This window comes from Stegostoma tigrinum, chromosome 9 (genome assembly GCF_030684315.1).
Source record: "Stegostoma tigrinum isolate sSteTig4 chromosome 9, sSteTig4.hap1, whole genome shotgun sequence".
Lineage (NCBI taxonomy): Eukaryota > Metazoa > Chordata > Chondrichthyes > Orectolobiformes > Stegostomatidae > Stegostoma > Stegostoma tigrinum.
Window position 1 is genome coordinate 10713018 of NC_081362.1, and position 19479 is coordinate 10732496.

Sequence of the window (19479 nt, forward strand, 5' to 3'; positions counted from 1 at the left end):
ATCACCCTAAGGTCTTCCTGCACAATGCTTTATTCATCCAGCTGTCAGTGTAAAGGACTCTCTGTCAGACGTTTGATAAAATCAGTCTCCATTGGCCACTGGAAGTTACAAAAGGAACAGCATGATAACCTGGTAAGGGCCGGTGTCAATTTCATTGTAATATCACAGCATGAGTAATCCAGAGCCCAAGTCTAATGCACTAGGGGCAAAAACTGCTGGAGATCATAGCGGGTCAGGCAGCACCCTTGGAGAGAGAGCTCTGATGAAGAGTCATCAAGATTCAAAGTGTTAGGCTTGCTTTCTCTCCATGAATGTTGCCTGACCCACTGTCATTTCCAGCATTTTTTGTTTTCAGTTCAGATCCCAGCATTGTAGTAATTGGTCCTATCTAATGCACTGGGGACATGTGGTTTGAATTCCACCATGATAAATGGTGAAATTTGAGTCAATGAAATCTGAAATCAAAGTGAGTCTAATGGTGGGGGGTCTAGGCCCGAAACGTCAGCTTTTGTGCTCCTGAGATGCTGCTTGGCCTGCTGTGTTCATCCAGCCTCACATTTTATTATCTTGGAATCTCCAGCATCTGCAGTTCCCATTATCTCTGATACTATTTTAACCTCACTGCGAAGCCTCTTCCAGGGATGCCTAACCTGAAGAAGTTACCCTCCTCCCTCCGGACCAACCTCAGCTCTGGTGGGGGGTCTAGGCCCGAAACGTCAGCTTTTGTGCTCCTGAGATGCTGCTTGGCCTGCTGTGTTCATCCAGCCTCACATTTTATTATCTAATGGTAATCAGGAACCATTGTCTTTTATTGTAAAAGTCAATCTGGTTCGTTCATGTCTTTGGAAGTAAGAAAATCCTTAAAACCAGTGAGGATACTGGTGGAATTTAAATTTAATTAATAAATCTGGGATTAGTATCATGACAGTAACCATGAAACTGTCATTGATTGTCTTGAAAAGCAGTTGGTTCCTTGGTGTCCTTTAGGGAACGGAATCCACCATCCTTATCTAATCCGACCTACATGTGACTCCAGACATTCAGGAATATGTTTGACTCTTAATTGCTCTCTGAAATGGCTGAGAGACAGACAGAGGGGGAGAGGCAAACAGTAGCAATCTTATCAACAATAGCCACATTCCACACGATGACCAAAAAAAAGGCCAAATTGTAATTCAGAGGCACAGACTAACGCTCAAGGGACATGGGTTCAAATCTGTCCACAGCAACTGGTGTTGTTTAAATTCAATGAATAAATCTGGAATTTCAAAAAATACCCTAGTTTCCATAGTGCCAGGGTATGAATGAAGCATGACAGTAAAAGTATTTTTTGTGTATATGCACTCGGTTATTACCCTGGCCAATGACTAAATTATATTAAGAACACAATGATAATGTTTCCTTTAATGATTGTGACAATTGTTAACGTGGAACAGCGCAAATACTGTAATTTAAAATTTTGTTTTCATTGTAATCTATTGTGTCCTTAGGATTTGCCTTCAGATTTCTTATGTTTTATTGTGTCCTATAATGCAATTTATCAAATTTTGCTGCATGTATACTGGATCTGTGGGTGGAAATCCCCACCCCACCACCACCAACGAAGGGTGCTTTTTTTTCCTGTTCACTATTCCTAGTAAAATTGCGTAGAAGTTCTAAAATGGATTTTTACCAGCTTTACAAGAAATAGCATTCAGAGGACATCTTGTCAGGGGCTTTACGATACCACTAACACAATGGCCAAGTGAAATATTTTCATTATTAATTTCTTAATACTTTGTAGATAGTTAATTATGGTGTAGCCAGTCTTTCCGATTTCTTATCTTGGGTATCTCTTATCAGTCAACATTAAAATAATGAAGTAGATTTAGACTTCCATCTTAAGACATCAAACATCAGGACAAAGGTTACTGCTTCTTTATATGATGTTTAATTATTTGCTTACTTCTAACAAAATATCTGTTCTTCAGAGTCAACAAAATAAACACTTTGTCACTTATTTTGTTGCACAGCAAGTCCTGGTCTGTACAGCAAGACAATGACTCCCATATATGACCCTGTCAATGGAACACCTGTCTCGTCTACAATTACATGGTTCAGTGATAGTCCTCTAGCTGAACGCAACTGTAACATCCTGGCTGTTAGCCAGCCGATTCTTACACCAGAGGCTCTGGCCAAAATGTACCGGCCACAGAATCTAGTGGACAAAGCAGAGCTTAATGCCGGGTAGGATTACTTTACATGATTTATTTACTAATTAACTAATATTTAAATTGAAATGGTGCAAAGGAAAAACTTTATTATACATAACCCTCTTCCCATGATAATGGTGTTAAATTATGAAGTCAGGCTGCAAAGACTACAAGGCTTGTTGTCCCTTGAGTATAGAAATTTAACAGATGATGTACCAGTGAACCATGGAAAAGTTACGGCACATAAAACACCCATTCAGCCTATCAAATTTAGATGTTTAAACAGTGTAAAAGATTCCCACCTTCAGACACTGATTCATTCCACATGATATGTGAAGTGGCATGGTAGTACAGTGGTGCCTCACAGTGCCAAGGATCCAGATTTGATTCCAGCCTTGGGCGACTTCGTGCGGAGTTTGCATGTTCTCCCGGTGTCTGTATGGGTTTCATCCAGATGCTCCAGTTTCCTCCCACAGTCCAAAGTCATGCAGGGTAGGTGGATTGGCCATGCTAAATTGCCAGTAGTGTTTAGGGATGTGTAGGTTGGGTGGGTTAGCCACAGGAAATGCAGAGTTACGGTGGGTCTGGATGGGATGCTTTTCAGAGGGTTGGTGTAGACTCAATGGACCATATGGCCTGTATCTGCACTGTATGGATTCTATGATATAAAGATATAGGGTACTGTGGGGCCTTTATAACACCCCTACAGGTACACTGAACTCTTGTACTCAAGTATTAGCCCCATGCCTACTCAAGCTATTTCATTACAGCTACAACACTGGCATGTACCCAACATTGTGAAAGATTGTCCAGTAATTCCTGTCCTTGAAATGCAAGCCAAATCTAACCTGGCCAATTATCACCCCCATCAATCTACCCCGAATTATCAGCAAAGTGATGGGAAGGTGCCACTCAGTGCTATCAAGCATCAAATGCTCAGCAATAACTTGCTCACCGATTCTCATTCTGAATTCCACAAGAGCCACGTGGCTCTAGACCTCCTTACAATCTTAGTCTAAACATGGACAGAAGAGCTGAATTCAGAGTAAGGAGTGTGATTAACCCTGATCATAATATTTTTGTGATAATATCTCCATACAATATTATTTTTCTTCAATTCATCTCGGAGCATGTGAACTTTGCTGACTGGGCTATACCAGTTCTTATATAGTAAACATTCCTGTATATGGGGGTCTCTGGAAGCTTTATATCATGAGAGAAGGTGCTCAGACGCAAAAGGCTGTTCCAAACCACCCTAAATATCATGTATGCCTTTTATATATGTTTGAGTACAAATTTATGAATAGTACTGCTTCACCATTCCATGCACAAGGAGCACTAAAGATTCTCAAGTGAGTTCATAAGGAGCTTCTGTTAATTTTGTTAACTCAACCCTGTCTAAAATAGAAATGAGAGTCTGCAAGTGCCTTCCTGGCCCAAACCTCTCCTTCCCTCTATTGCTCCTCATTTGGTTTCACTTCTTCTTCACATGTAGTGCTCAGTAATCACTTCAGGGAGTGTTTGAGATGAATACTGCGATGTGTTTTAAACAAGGCTAGATGTACACATCAGGGAGAAAGGAACAGAGGGTAATATTGCTGAAATTAAACTGGTAACTCTGGGGTGGGTGTGTTGGAAATGCAATTAGAGCATTAATGGATTGATTGGCTGAGTGCACTGTTTCAGCACAGCATATTCTACGTAATGTTCTTGCACCCAGCAAGTAGCTTCCACTCAAATCTAATCAACAATCCTTTCAAGAAAAGACACACTTAAGATTCCCTATGCCTTCAAGCGTGTTAGTGTTCCCAGCACACGCTGAAAATGTGTGTCTCCTGGAATCTGCCCGATCAGGGTATATAGACGAGAGCCAGAAAAATGGGTCACTCTTGGTCCAAGAGAGCTCTAAAGTAGCCCTCCAGAATACAGCCTACAATATTTGGTCATTATACATGGAAATATTGCTATAAGTTTCATCTGGATTGCAATCCTAAGGATCAGTCACAGAAATTCTGATGTATAAGATGACATATTATTAATTCAAAAATACCTGTTGAAATAATAACTAGAATTAAATTCAGGACAATATATGACAAAGGTAATACAACAGTAAAAATGTGAGTTAGAATTCATTAAATATCATGATTAATATGCCTTTTAATGTATCGTAGTAGTTTTATTTAATGTATCTTCATAGCTTCTGGCATGCTTATTGTAAAGTAAGATAGTGGATATAAAGGAGAGAATCAGATCTGCCAAGCACAGCAAAGGTTGAGGATCTGGGTTGCTTTACTGCATTAAATCTGAAATAATGCAAAAGCAAACAGCAGAGATTCCACATCAGATCTTTCATCATTTATTTACACTTTCTTTCATTGCACAATTTCTGCAGATGGCTAGATTCATCACGTTCACTGATGGAACAAGGCATCCAGAAGGAAGATAAGCTACTGTTGCGTTACAAGTACTACAGCTTCTTTGATCTGAACCCGAAAGTAAGAGAGACACAGTCATAATAATGTTTTGAGCATCCCACTTCAGTCCTGAGAATGAGATACAGAAAGTTAAGCCAAATGGGGGTGTACTATTAGAACAGAATAGCAATTTATTTTCACTTGTATTTTTATTTGAAAACATACAGTAAAAAGTTTTAAGTCGCCATACTATGGTGCTTGTATTAATGACAGAAGTCATAGGTAAGGAGAAAAAAGTAAAAATTAAGACAGAGTTCATCTCAGATCAGTTTCATTTAGGGGAACGTCAGTTAAAACAGCAAATGCTGGAATACCCAGAACCCACAGCCAATGAAGACCTCCATGCTGGGACAAGAACACACAACTTGGAGACCACCACTCAAAGCCAAGACTGCCACTCTTGGCTGGAATATAGAGCAACCACTCTGAGACGAGATGCCACTGGAATACCTGGAAGCCACTGCCAAAAGCCTCGACACTAAGAAGGTTTTCACACTAGGATGAGACCACTAAACCTGGAGACTCTCTCTCTCTGGGATGAATGCTGTGTGGGCTATAATATAAGGGAAAAAAATTTATATATTCAGTTGATTCTCTCTCAGCTAAGGTACTTTTGAGGTACAGCAAAAACATTAATCTTGCTGCAGAAGTGCTAAGCACAAATTTATGAAGGGTTTCATAATCTTCAATGGATAAAGACTACAATGCCATGACCTTAAAAATATTCCATGCAAAGCTGTTGCACAAACATTTAGTTACTGTGTCTCAAAATTTCCCTATTTCAGTTGAGACATTAATTATTTTAATTAACACTGTTGCAATAATGGAGAAAAGTATTTCAGAAGAATCTGATAGGTATTTGTATGGTAGTGACCTAGGATCTGATCGCAGAGCCTGTCCTAATTGTTTTTGGGAGGACAGCAGAGGGCAACAAAAAAAAGTAGTAAGGAGGGAGAAGATTAAATATGAAGGTAAGCTAGCCAGCAATATAAAGGAGGACTGTAAGAGCTTCTTTAGATATGTAAATGGCAAAAGAGAGGCAAAAGTGGACATTGGACCGCTGGAAAATGACTCTGGAGAGACAGTAGAGGGGAACAAGGAAATGGCAGCAGAACTCAGTAATTACTTTGCATCAATCTTTATGGTGGATGACACGACTAATAGCCTAAAAATTCAGGAGAGACAGGGGGAAGAGCTGAGTATGGTGGCCATCACCAAGGAAAAGGTGCAAGAAAAATTGAATGGCCTGAAGGTGGATAAGTCACCTGGATCAGATGGACTATACTCCAGAGTATTAAAGGAGCTAGCTGTAAAGATAGTGGAGGTGTTAGTGGTGATCTTTCAGGAATTGCTAGAGTCAGAGAGGGTCCAAAGGACTGTAAAATCACTAACGTGACACCCCTGTTAAAAAGGGAGTAAGGCAAAACACTGAAAATTACAGACCAATTAGCCTAATCTCAGACATGGGTAAGATTTTGGAGTTTGTTGTGAAGGATGAGATTTCTGAATACGTGGAAGTGCATGATAAAATAGGACAAAATCAGCATGGCTTTATCAAGAGGAGGTCATGCCTGACAAATCTGTTAGAATTCTTTGAGGAAGTAACGAGCAGGTTTGACCAAGGAGAGCCAATGGATGTTATCTACCTGGACTTCAGGGTGACAAGGTGCTGTACATGAGGCTGCTATGTAGGATAAGGGCCCATGGTGTTAGAGACAAGGTGCTAGCATGGATAGCTGCCTAGCAGAAAGCAGAGAGTGGGGAGAAGAAAGGGTCTTCCTCAAATAGCAACCACTGACAACGGGGGTTCCACAAGGGCCAGTGTTGGGACCACAGTTTTTTACTTGATACATTAATGATCTAGATGAAGAAACTATGGGCTTTCTTGCTACATTTGCGGATGATACAAAGCTAGGCAGAGGGATGGGCAGTATTAAGGAGGCAGGGAAGCTGCAGAAAGATTTGGATAGGTTAGGAGAGTGGGCAAAGAAGTGCCAGATGGAGTACAACATAGGAAAAGAGTCTAGGTCCAAAAGGTCAGCTTTCCTGCTCGTAAGATGCTGCTTGGCCTGCTGTGTTCATCCAGCTCTACACCATGTTATCTTGGATTCTCCAGCATTTGCAGTTCCCTACTATCGCTGAAAAAACGTGAGGTCATGCACTTTGGTAAGAAGAATAGAAACATGGACTACTTTCTACATGGGGAGAAAATTCAGAAAGCTGAAATGCGAAGAGACTTGGGAGTTCTAGTTCAGGATTCTCTCATGGTAAACTTGCAGGTTTAGTCAATAGTTAAGAAGGCAAATGCAATGTTGACATTTATTTTGGGAGGACTTGAATATAAAAGCAGTGATATACTTCTGAGACTCTAGAAGGCTCTGGTGAGGCCACATTTCGAGTATCGTGCACAGTTTTGGACCCCTTATCCCAGGAAGGATGTGCTGGCCCTGGAGTGAGTTCAGAGGAGATTTACGAGAATGGTCCCAGGAATGGAAAACTTAACCTATGAGGAATATTTGAGGACTCTGGGTCTATAATCATGGAGTTTAGAAGGATGAAGGGGAATCTAATTGAAACTCACAGAATACTGAATGGCCTGGATAAAGCGGATGTTGGGAAGAAGCTTCCATTGGTTGGAGAGACTAGGACCCGAGGGCACAGCCTTGGAATAAAGGGAAGATGTTTTAGATCAGAGATAAGAAGAAACCTCTTAAGCTGGAGAGTGGTGAATCTATGGAACTCACTGCTTCAGAAGGTTGTGGGGGCCATGTCATTGAGTATATTTCAGACAAAGATAGATAGTTTCTTGATTGTCACTGGTTACGGGGAGAAAGCGGGAGAATGGGGTTGAGGAACTTATCACTAATAATCAAATGGCAGAGTGGACATGATGGGTTGAATAGCCTAATTTCTGCTTCTTGCCTTATGGAATGTTTTATTTCTATCTGCTGTTTTCAATTCCACTGCTGCCTTTTAAGAATAAGGAAGATAGTTTTAGGAATGTATCCCCAAATTGCCCTCCGCAGATAGTCCGTGCTGGAGTGGACACGATTCATACAGCAGTGACAGCGTCAGTTTTTATGGTGATCTAACTCTGTAATACTCTACGTGTCTCTCTTTCCTCTGTAAAGAGAATGTCTTTGTACACTGAAGAGTGGTGTCTGTGTTAAACCCTTAGTGACATCTCTCTCTATTGCATGCAGTATGATGCAGTCCGGATAAACCAGCTATATGAGCAAGCACGGTGGGCAATTCTGCTGGAGGAAATTGATTGCACTGAGGAAGAAATGTTAGTATTTGCAGCATTGCAGGTAAATGCACTTGTTTAAAGCTGACTGTTGTTATGGAAACCTGTTTCAACAAGGAAAAGAACAAGCCCCGACAGATGTCTAGTTAACAGATAGCCCTCCGGCAAAGCGTACTTCGAACACATCCAGCATTCTAAGCTCAAATTCTAATTTAGAAAAATACCTTAAATTGGCCTACATTTTCAATCCTTATGTGCTGATGCAATTTATTAAAAAGTAAAGTGCAATAATCAGAAAATGCTGACAGGTCAGGTTAACTGAGCTTTGATCTCATGCTGTTGTAATCTGTGTTTCCAAGGGTCAATAAAAATAGAAATAAGAAAGAGGAATTAAACAAATGAGAGAGGAATCTGGAAATGCTGAATAACTGAGGCAGTATCTGCGGACACACCAACAGAGTTAATGGCTTAGATCTTTACCATAGAGTGAGGAGGAATCTAAAGTCAATTGAGCAAAACCATCTCCTTGGAAATGACCCCCTCCACACTACCTTCATTCGAGGGGAAGGGTGTGGGTTGGTTGTGGTTGGAGTGGGCTTGGTTCAATTGAGCCTGCTACCTCCAGAGGTAATGCAGTAGTTCAGAGATGGCCGTGGAGGTGAGTGAGTGCGAGACGGGTTCCTGAGACTTTGTTTCAGAGACTGTAGGAGCTGCAGATGCTGAAGAATCTGTGATAACTAGGTGTAGAGCTGGATGGACACAGCAGTCCAAGCAGCATCAGAGGAGCAGGAAGGCTGACGAAATTTCCGAAGAAGGGTCTCGGCTCGAAACGTCAGCCTCCCTGCTCCTCTGATGCTGCTTGGCCTGCTGTGTTCATCCAGCTCTACACCTTGTTATCCCGAAACTTTGGCCCAGTTTTATTAAAATCTATTAGGCACTTTCACATCCCTCATACACTCCCTGCCTCCTCATATCCCCCATGCCACCTATGTCATTTTACATTCAATATTTTCTGGGGCAGATCTCAGGAGCCAAGTGGAGGCAATAAAAATAAATGTCTGAAGAGAGCCTTCATTCATACACACTTGATACAGTAAGAAACTTTAATTCATCAATTCCCATTCAAAGATTTTGAATCTCTACAAATGATCGATGTCATAAAAACAAATTTATATTTGTTAAGCACATCAAGGACATCCTTCAATGGATTCTTAAAGCTGTTAATCAAAATATAAACTTATCACCCCCTGCAGAGATCACTGATTTTGGAGCTCTTGAAACTTGGCCAAGCTCGTAATATGCTTAGCTATAATAACAAACCTTGGGAAATGTCATGAATGAAGTCCACTGAAGATGCAAGAACATATCACTTTTTCTATGCTTTGCTCGGTGACCTTTCAATCAACACGTTCACACAGCAGGTGTGTTTTTATCACTAATAGCTACAGCATTTTTTTTTGTTTCACAGCGTGGGGTTTTAAATAATTTCAGGTCATGACATTTGAAAAGACCCTGTCTGCCGTTCAAGAGCATTTACACCTCCTTCATAAGTTTTGTCATCCCCACACTGTGGATCCAGACACTTAGAACAGCTAGAATGGGGCTTGCCTGAACTCAACGTGAATTTGAAATGGTCCAGCTGAGTTCGGGTTTACTGCCTGTGAGATTCAGACCTTAATCCCTTTCCCCTTCTGTCAACGACAGGATATTTTGGAAAATGGGGGGTGGGAATTGAACATCCAGCGTGCAACCACCATTTGTAAAGGCCTCCAGAATTTATCTAACTGTGAAAATCTGGGTTTGTTTCATTTCAATTCTGTTCTTTGTCCTTAGATGCTATTTGACCTACTGAGTCATTCCAGTAATTTACAATTGGAAACAGAGTATACAACCCTGAGTGTTAGCACAGGCTATCGCTGTATCTTACAGCTAAATTTCAGGAAATGTCATCAGTTATGTTTTAAAAGGTGTTACAACACTGTCCATAAACTTGGCTCATCCAAATATATGCTGTTTGTACCCTAACTCGCATTGAGTCCAGCTCACCGACCATCACTCCTGTACACACTGACCTGCACTGACTTTTCGTCTGGCAATGTCTTGATATTAAAATTCTCACGCATTTATTTTCCAAATCCATCCATGGCCACGTAGCTGCTTAACTTAGCAATGACCTGCAGCTGCACAGGCCTGCAAGATTTATGCATTCCTCCAGTTCTGTCCTTGTGCACATCTGTATTTTTAATGCTACATCATTTATAGCCTTGCCTTCAACAGCTCAGACCATATGCTCTGCAAATCTCTCCCTGAACACCCTGACCTTTATCTCTATCTCTCTCCCTCTCTCTATCTTTACGATACTTGTTTTCCTAGCTCTATGACCTACATACCCTAATGTCACCTTATATGGCATAATGTTAAATTTTGTTTTGACACTGGCTATAAAGTACCTTGGGACGTTTACTACATTAAACACACTGTTAAAAAAGTTTATGTTCTTGCATTTAGGTACTGAAGATAAGCTTTCTTGAAAAATTATAGAATATATATCATTCATTTTTGACAAAGTTTGTTGTTATAAAAGTATCCTTCTTAAATTCTCCTATTCCAAGTTTTGCTATTTTCAATGAATAGGAATTCAAAGTCATGTGTTCCCTTCAATTCACCATGTCTCCTGCTAATGAGTAAAGACTTATATCTAATATGATAACTTGCACAGTCTCAGATTGTCATTAAAGTGCTTTATACCCCTTTTGAAGTATAATCAGTGTTGTAATGCAGAAAACCACTATGGGCACAGTATACCCCCACAAACAGCAACACAATAATGCTGGTCAGTTATAGTGAGAGACAGATAATAGTCAGTACACCACTGGGAGGTAACTCACCTGTTACTGTGCTGAGTGATCTTTTATATCTGCCTGAGTTAGCTGGTTTAACATCTCATCTGAAAAATTGCACCTCTGGCAGTACTGCAGTCTTTCAGTATTAGATTTCTGCGCTCGGATCTCCAGAAGGAGAAATGAACTTCTTCTGACTCAGAGGTGAGGCAGTGTGACTAAGTCAGCTATGAACAACACACCTTTAATGTATATTTAACTGTTCTTGGATAAAAGTTCTTTGGTTGCTACTTTAATGTTAGGTTTAACATTTTTTCATTAAATAAGCTTAGAAAACAGTAATGTAACATTAAAGTCCACAATATTTTGTCCTGTTGCATAGCAATACAGACGTATATTGGTGTTTGTAGATTGGGCATGTTCCGTATCAACACTCATGAAAGCCATATTTTGTGAGACAATTACAAGGAACACTTAGATGGCCCTTCAATGCCCCAGGTATGTACTCATGTTATGGGAGAACAAAGACTCCTATAAAAAAACAACCTACATTTGATTCATTTCAATTTTAAAATGCAAATTCAACCTGAATCTAATCTTGAGGAAGCAGCAAATCAATATTAAACATGGAAGTGACGGCCCATTGGTACCTTCACTGGTCAGAGACCCAGGTAATGCTCTGGGGACCTGACTGCAAATGCGTCAAGGCAGATTGAATTCAATAAAATTCTAGAATTAAGTGCCTAATGATGAGCAGAATCGGAGATAAAAACCATCCATTAGATGATGGAAGCCGCCTTCTTTACCTGGTGACTCCAGCCCCATAGCAATCTGGTTGACTGTTAACTGCCCTTTGTTCATCCAGCTTCACACTTTGTTATCTGGGCAACTAGGGATGGGCAAGAAGTGCTGACCTAGCCAGTGACACTTCCATCCCATGAATTACAAAAAAATGCATTTTGAAGAATCTACATCAGATTTTGTATTACTGAAAATATAAACTGTCTTCAATGAATAAGGTGTGTGGGAGTGGATTGCTTAAGTAAGTTTGACTGTATTGAGATTGTATAGAGCAGAACTAGGTGACTAAACCCATCAAGTCTGCTCCACCTATTTATGGCTGATCTGATAATCCTCAACTGCACTTTTCTGCCTTTTCCCTGGAACCTGATTCCCTCACTGATTTTAAAAATCAACCTCTCTTGGCCTTGAATATATGCAGTGACTGACCTTCGACAGCGCTCTGTTGTAAATAATTCCACAGATTTGTTACCTTCAAGAAATTTCTCCTCATCTCTGTCTTCAATGTGCAGCCCCTTATTCTAAGATTATGTCCCCTAATCCTAAACACTCTAAAGGAGAAACAACCTTTCCACATCTACCCTGTCAAGCCTCTTAAGAAAGTCTTGTATTTCTCAGTGAGGTTGCTTCTCATTTTTCTAAATTCCAATATGTGCATGCGCATCCTACTCAATCTTTCCTTACAAGATTGTCCCTCTCTACCTCGTATCTGCCTTGTGAACCTTCTCCTGAACTGCCTGCAATGCCCGTGTATCTTTCCTTTGATATTAAGGGGCGTCCTGACAAAAAATATATACTTAACTATAATCAGTTTGGTAAACATCCAATATTAAATATTTTAAAAATTGTTTCAGTATCATATAAGCAACCTGTCACAGTTATCTGAACCGCAAGATTTGACTAATGAGCAAGATGTAGATGAAGTTGAAGCTGCCCTTGCCAGTCTGGAGGTGACACTCGAAGGTGGAAAAATAGACAGGATTTTGGTAAGAATGCTGTTTATTTTGTATAATTTTAATAATCTGTCCAACTGTTTTCTGAAAACAGAAGTGCCTTCTCATGATGATTTGCATCACTTTGCGATGATATTTTATTTAAAATGGACACAATTTGATGTCTTGGTGTCAAAATGCACTTCCTGAAAACTGGGAGTATCTAATGTATTAAGATAACCTGAAATATAAAGCATTTCTAAATTTTCCAGAGCACTTAAGTTGCTGTGCTGCTCTCTATTTGATGCGTATGTGTTTGCTTAACTTGACAATGAAGTCCAGATAACCATATCCTACCTTGTGTGCCTCACAGAAACTGGATTATTTTGAAAGAGCAGAACCTGTGATTATGTGGGAGAACACAATGAAAAAGAACAAAAACCCACGAGATGGGTGGTTAGCAACAATGGCTGGGAGATCAATCCTTAATTTTAGGGGAGATAAACATAGGAGGTTAGTAGAATACCAGCTCCATGGCCAAAATGTTAAAGCGGTATTTTCCATAATGATAGAAAAGTGATTGAGTAAAATCAATACATTCATTTTAGAAATCTCCAAAACAAAGGTAAACACTGTCCCTTTACCTCTGATATCCTCTTTCTGAGTAATATAGGAATATTGTTTCATAATCTTCTAATATAAAGTCTACTTTACAAGAAGTTCACTGATTAGAGCTAGACACAGAAGAATTAAGACACAGGGTTCTTAATAATTTATAGACAGCCTTTATATCCAGTGATAAATCTCTGTTAGACGTGAAGATGTTCATCCCCAGTGGCCCAAATAGGAAGGGCACTGTCATTCACACAAGAAGCTTTGCTTTAATATAGTGCAGTCTTAGTATCCTGCTGCAAGGCAGGAACTTATACGCAGTGACTGTCCAACAATCTAAGTGTGTGGAAATATTTTCTAATCATATTCATTGATGTAGTTAAAATCCTCTGGAGCAGGTGGAAACTGAACTCAGATTTCCAGGCTCAAAGGTGGGGACATTACCACTGCACCCCAACAGCCCTTCTGTTTGTGTAGCAATTGCTCTATTTTATTAAAAGATCACCCCACCCTTCATTTAATCGATATATTGATATTTTTCTTAAAGTTAAAGGAACCAATTTCCACTCAGGATCCTATGAAAAGCGATTCTACCAATAAAGGGGTAGTGTTAATGTCACTGGACAGGTTAATGTTCTGGGGACATGGGATCAAATTCTACCTCAACAGATGGTGACATTTGAACGCAACAATTATCTGGAATAAAAAGCTTCCCAATAGCAACTGTGTAACCACTGTGGATGGTCATTAAAAACCCATCTGATGTACTAATAATGGAATCTGCTGTCCTTAGCCAGACTGCTCTACCTATGATTGCAGACTCACAATTGTTCTCTGGCAATCAGAAATAGGCACTAAATGCTGGCATTGACAACGATAACTACATCATTTAAACAAATGTAAAAAAAAAACTTCATTTCTTTTAAAATTACTGTAGATGCTACATACCATGAATTCCACATAGCGCTATTGGCGTCTGCTGTCTCTATTAAGCAGAAATCTAGTGATGATTGGTGGACGCTGGTATCTAAATGCAGATAGGCTGTCAGTGTTTGAAATTGACAAGGAACCACAGACCAGTTGGGTGACTTCAAAAAATAATTTGGGGTAAAATTAAGTCATATGGAAAATTGAGGATTAGTTAGGGAGAATCAACATGGATTTCTTTAGGGAATATCATGTTTCTGGAGCTTTTTTAAAGAGAAACAGTCTGGGCTGATCAGGCCAATGCTGTTGATATGGTCTGCATGAACATCTAGAAGGCATTTGGTAGAGTGATGCACAACAGACCTTTGAGCAAAGTTAGAGCTCATGGAATAAAGGAGACAGTGGCAACAGTGTAATATAAAACTGTCTGAATGGCAGGAAAGAGGTTAATGGTTGATAGGAAGGGGAAGGTTTGTAGCAGAGCTCCTCAAAGGTCAGTGTTTGGGACCCTTGCTTTTTCTAACATACAGTAATTATCTACAGCTTTGTGTAGAGAGCACAATTTCTAAATTTGCAAAAGATGGCATTGACAAGTTGGTGGAGTGGGTCGGTAGAGTCATAGAGTCGGAGAGGCATACAGCATAGACACATGTTCTTCAGCCGACCATGCCTATGCCAACCAACAGACACCAAACTACACTAATCCCATTGACTTGTACTTAGCCCATAGCCAATGACAGATGACAGATGGCAGATGAAATTCAATGCAGAGAAATGGGAGATGATGCATTTTGATCGTAAGAAGATGAAGAGAGAATATAAACTAGAGTGTGCAATTTTAAATGGTATGCTGGAGAAAAGGGGCCTGGGAGTATACATGATGCATTAAAGGTGGCAGGATGGGTGAGAGAGCGGCAAAAGTATGTAATGCCCTAGGCTTTATTAATAGGGGCTTGGAGTACAAGCGCAAGGAAGTTAAAATTGTATGAGACACAAATTTGGCCTACACAGGGGTATGGTGTCCAGTTCTGATACCACACTGCAGGAAGGATGTAAAGACATTGGAAAGAGTACAAAAAAGATTTATGAGCATGATTCCAGGGATGAGGTGGTAACATCACTGGACAAGTAATTCAGAAACTCAGGCTGATATCTGATAACATGGGTTCAAATCTCACCATGGTGGATTATGAAATTTGAATTCCACAAGCATCTCGAATAAAAAACACAGTAACCACCATACTTGTAATAACCCGGGTTCATCAATGCCCTTCAGGGAAAAATATTGTCAGGTCTACAAGTGACTCCAGGCCCACTGCAATGTAGTTGACTCTTTACTGCCCTCCAGACAATTGGGGATGGGCAGTAGATGCTGAACTAGCCAGAGACATCCACATCCCATGAACAAATAAGGAAAAAGTTACGTATTCAAAATAAAGAGAATTCCGACAGAGTGAATAGGGAGCACACTTTCCTAGTAGCAAAAGGATCAACGATGAGGTCCACAGATCACTAACATTAGTAATTAATAAAAGAGGAAACATGATTTGAGGAAAAACATTTTCATACGAGTGGTTAGGAATACACTGTCAGAGAGTGCGGCAGAGCGAGATTCAATCAAAAAATTCGAAAGGATTTGGACAGTATGCATATTTACAGGGTAATGCAGAATAATGGCAGTAAGTGTATCGCTCAGGTGCAGACACGATGATCCACTGTAACAATTCTCTCCATTTATATCATGTTGCATTGTGTTAACAGTTCAACTGCAGACACATTCTTTGTGTTGTTGTACTGTCTATTTGATTAAAACAGATTTTGCAGGTTGGGTGGAACGAAGTTTTGTGAGTTGCTGAACAAAGGGTGCACTTTAGACCCATATATTTGACTCATTATGAGAAAATGTTTCAGCCAATTCTGCAGACAGTTCAGACAATAATGTATGAATACTAATTTATAAATGTTTCACTGGAAAATAACCTAAACTTAAAAGCTGCACCTTGGTAAGTAATTATGTTTTGTCTGTGAAGTTACAATCATCTTAGGAAAATTTTAGAGAAGTGATAAGTTTGAAAATATGTTTGGTTCAGAAACCACATTCTTTTTCAGAATTATAGCTAATGCATTTTATGAGTCTTTTCAGTGTTATAAACCACATGCAATAAAATATGAATCTCAGTAAATGTTTTCGTGATTAAATGTCATAGCTGTGCAAGTCAAACTAGTATTTACTTGGCTTCCCTGGTAGAAAACGATGAGTGATGGGACTCCAATTTAAATTTCTGGCCAAAGCTCACAGCTTTTCTGTTTATCACCTGCAGACAGGATTGAAAGAAGCATATAATTAAACTAAGCATTTTATTCTTAAAAAAATATTTGCACACCCCTGTATTTGAAAGCTATTTCTTGCTTGTTTTGATTCCCACTCCATCAATCCCAAATACTGCAGTTGTCTACAGTAGTTTCTGCTGCTGTTACATTGTCTTTTTACAGTGCCCAATTAATTTTACTTTTTTCAAGTGGCTATTTCACACTCTCCCCTTCCCCACACAGCAAGCGGAAGTGTTGCAATAATGATTACAAGCCCACTTCCTACTATTTAATTGTGCAATAGATGGAAACTGAGATTTTACATTAATTACTGTGCAAGTTTGAAAAGAAACATAACATTAGTAGAAACATTCTGTTTTGGAAAGTACTTCCATACACCTGTATATTTTTCACATCTTTGATTCTCTGCGCTTTACATCTTGCCCCAGGCTAAAGGTTAAGTGTGCCCTACTTCACCTTTTATGAAGGCTTTTATTTAAGTCATTTTAAAATGTTTTACCAGTTACCAGTTTATGGACTGACTGTCATTGTCTTTCTGCCATTATTCCCAACTGTAATAATGACCTGTGCATGTTGCTTCACAGTGATTTGAGTAACAGTGTCAGATCAATTCTAGCAAAGCCATGGCCATTCAATGGATTTTAGATTATTTGGTAATTATTGTTAGGTTTGAATCTGGGCACCTGAATCAGTCTTTTATTTAGGAGCAAATTACTGCAGATGCTGGAATCTGTGCTGAGAACAAAAAATGTTGGAAATCACAGAACATCAGGCAGCATCCATGGAGAGAAGGAACAAGGTAAAGTTTTGACTTTAGATGACTCTTCAGATCTGATGTGAAGCATTAGAGGACACTTCTATGCAATAGTTGGGTGTGAGGGTGGTGCAATGGAGTGCTGCGGGAGAAAGGGTGTAAGACAGTGTAGATGAAGTGATCGGAATGTGAGATTGACAGAACAATGTTGTGTCTAACTGCCAAAATGGAAAGAACAAATAGTCCCCCCTGAGTGGGAGAGAGGACACGGAGAATGTATCAAGTAAAGCTAAGAGAAAGGGAAGGAATGGGAATGGGTTCACAATCTGCAGGCGTTGGACTCATTATTAGGTTCAGAAGGTTTATTTCCTCTCCAAGATTTCTCACTCATTTGCAGCTCAGCTTCAAATACTCTGATTCCAACTTGCTTTTGTTCCTCTTGTACTAAGGCCTGACAGCATATGTGGAAAGAAAGCAGAGTTAACTTTAAGTCAGGTGTCTCGTCTTCAGAACTAGTTTAATGTTGCCCTTGGTATCCAAGGCTGAGTTTCTGTGACTCTCTGGGCCTACCTGTTATTCAATATGTTACAGTGGTCTTCAACTGTGACTTTTTCTTCCATTTCCCCTACCCACTGCGAGCAATTTGCCTAATCAGTAAACTTTTCACATGGTCCACATACAGTGCTGCAGCCAAGAAGAAACAATGAGACTCACATTTATATAATGCTTTTGACAATTAGCGAGGTGCCTTTTTCAAGTGTAATCACTGTTTAATGAAGCAATGAATTTTCCAACAACAGGCCCGTAGCTGCATCTCGTTAAACTCACTAATTTGCAGCTGCTTTTTAATGAACAGTTAAAGATATTCATCTATCCATATTCATAAGGCAACACAGTGGCTCAGTGGTTAGCACTGCTGCCTCTCAGTGCCAGGGACCCAGGTTCAGTTCTATTCTCAGGTGACATTCTCCCAGTGTCTGCGTGGGTTTCCTCCCACAGTCCAAACACGTGCAGGTTAAGTGGTTTAGCCATGCTAAATTGCCAGTAGTGTCCAGGGATGCGCAGTTTAGGTAGAATTTGCCATATTGGGTTACAGGAGTAGACTGAGGGCCCGAGTCTGGGCGGGGTGCTGTCCAGAGGGCTGGTGCAGACTTGCAGTCAGAGTTGTACCGCACAGAAACTGACCCTTTGGCCCAACTCGTCCATACCGACCAGACATCTTGAATTAATCTAGTGCCATTTACCAGCATTTGGCCCATATCCCTCAAAACCCTTCCTATTCATGTACCCATCCAGATGTGTTTCAAATGATGTAATTGTGCCCACTTCTACCAAGTTGTCTGGCAGCTCATTCCGTACACACACCACCCTCTGTGCATAAAAGTTGTCCCTTAGGTCCCTTTTAAATCTTTCATTTCTCACTCTAAACTTCCCCTTAAGACTCACCTACTCCTGGGAAAAGACTTTGGCTGTTCATTCTATCCACGCCCCTCATGATTTGATAAACCTCAATAAGGTCACCTCTCAACATCTGACAGTCCAGGGAAAATAGCCCCAACCTATTCAGCCTCTCCCTATAGCTCAAACACTTCAACCCTGGCAACATCCTTACTGTTTTTCTGAACACTTCCAAGTTGTGAACATCATCGTTCCTATAGCAGAGAGACCAGAACTGAACATATTATTTCAAAATACAGTCATCGTTGAGAGAGAAACAGAGAAAAAATTTCAGGTTGGTGACCTTTCAACTCTTACACTGAAAGCCATAGATCTGAATGTTTAACTCTGAGCTCTCTCTCTGGGTTTTAGCCGAATGCTGGATATTTCCAGCGGTTTCTCCTTTTTAAATTTCAGATTTCCAGCATCTGCGGTCTTCGGCTTTTCAGCAGAACCACTGTTTTTTTTTGTTTTTAGCATTTCCTAACGATTTCAAAGTTTGCATTTTCTCTTTCTCCAAGAATGTAAAAGTTACTGAGATTAGTATTGTGACAGATTACTTGCTTTTTTCTCCCCACCCCCCCGCCCCCCTTTCTAGGAGGACATCACAGACATCCCAAAATTAGCAGATTATCTAAAAATCTTCAGGTTAGTAAAGGATTTCTTGAATTATAGCATCACTGTATTTCTGGAATGTTAGTTCAGTGGTATTTTATCAAAAAAAATTGTTTTGTATGAATTATAAATAAGTTTTTGGGAGAAGTTTAAGACAGTTTAGAGGGTTGTTTTCAGAATATAAATATTTGAATGAGCATTATTAGATCTTTTATAAATAAAATATCTACATTTAATACATAAAATGTGGATGGTGGTTACCTGAAACAAAAGCAGAAATTGCTGGAGAAACTCAGCAGGGCCTAGCGGCATCCTTA

The 19479-nt window shown here is 39.9% G+C and overlaps 1 protein-coding gene across 2 annotated transcripts in view; it reads left to right on the forward strand.

The window, feature by feature from the left end:
- Nucleotides 1–19479, forward strand: part of fermt1 (FERM domain containing kindlin 1) — a 77063-nt gene that overhangs the window by 37527 nt on the left and 20057 nt on the right. For both annotated transcript variants that reach the window (XM_048535427.2, XM_048535424.2), the window contains exons 5-9: nucleotides 2013–2226; nucleotides 4585–4687; nucleotides 7870–7977; nucleotides 12409–12540; nucleotides 19146–19195. In XM_048535427.2, the coding sequence (XP_048391384.1) occupies nucleotides 2013–2226; nucleotides 4585–4687; nucleotides 7870–7977; nucleotides 12409–12540; nucleotides 19146–19195 (607 nt within the window). The remainder of the gene's footprint in view (nucleotides 1–2012; nucleotides 2227–4584; nucleotides 4688–7869; nucleotides 7978–12408; nucleotides 12541–19145; nucleotides 19196–19479) is intronic.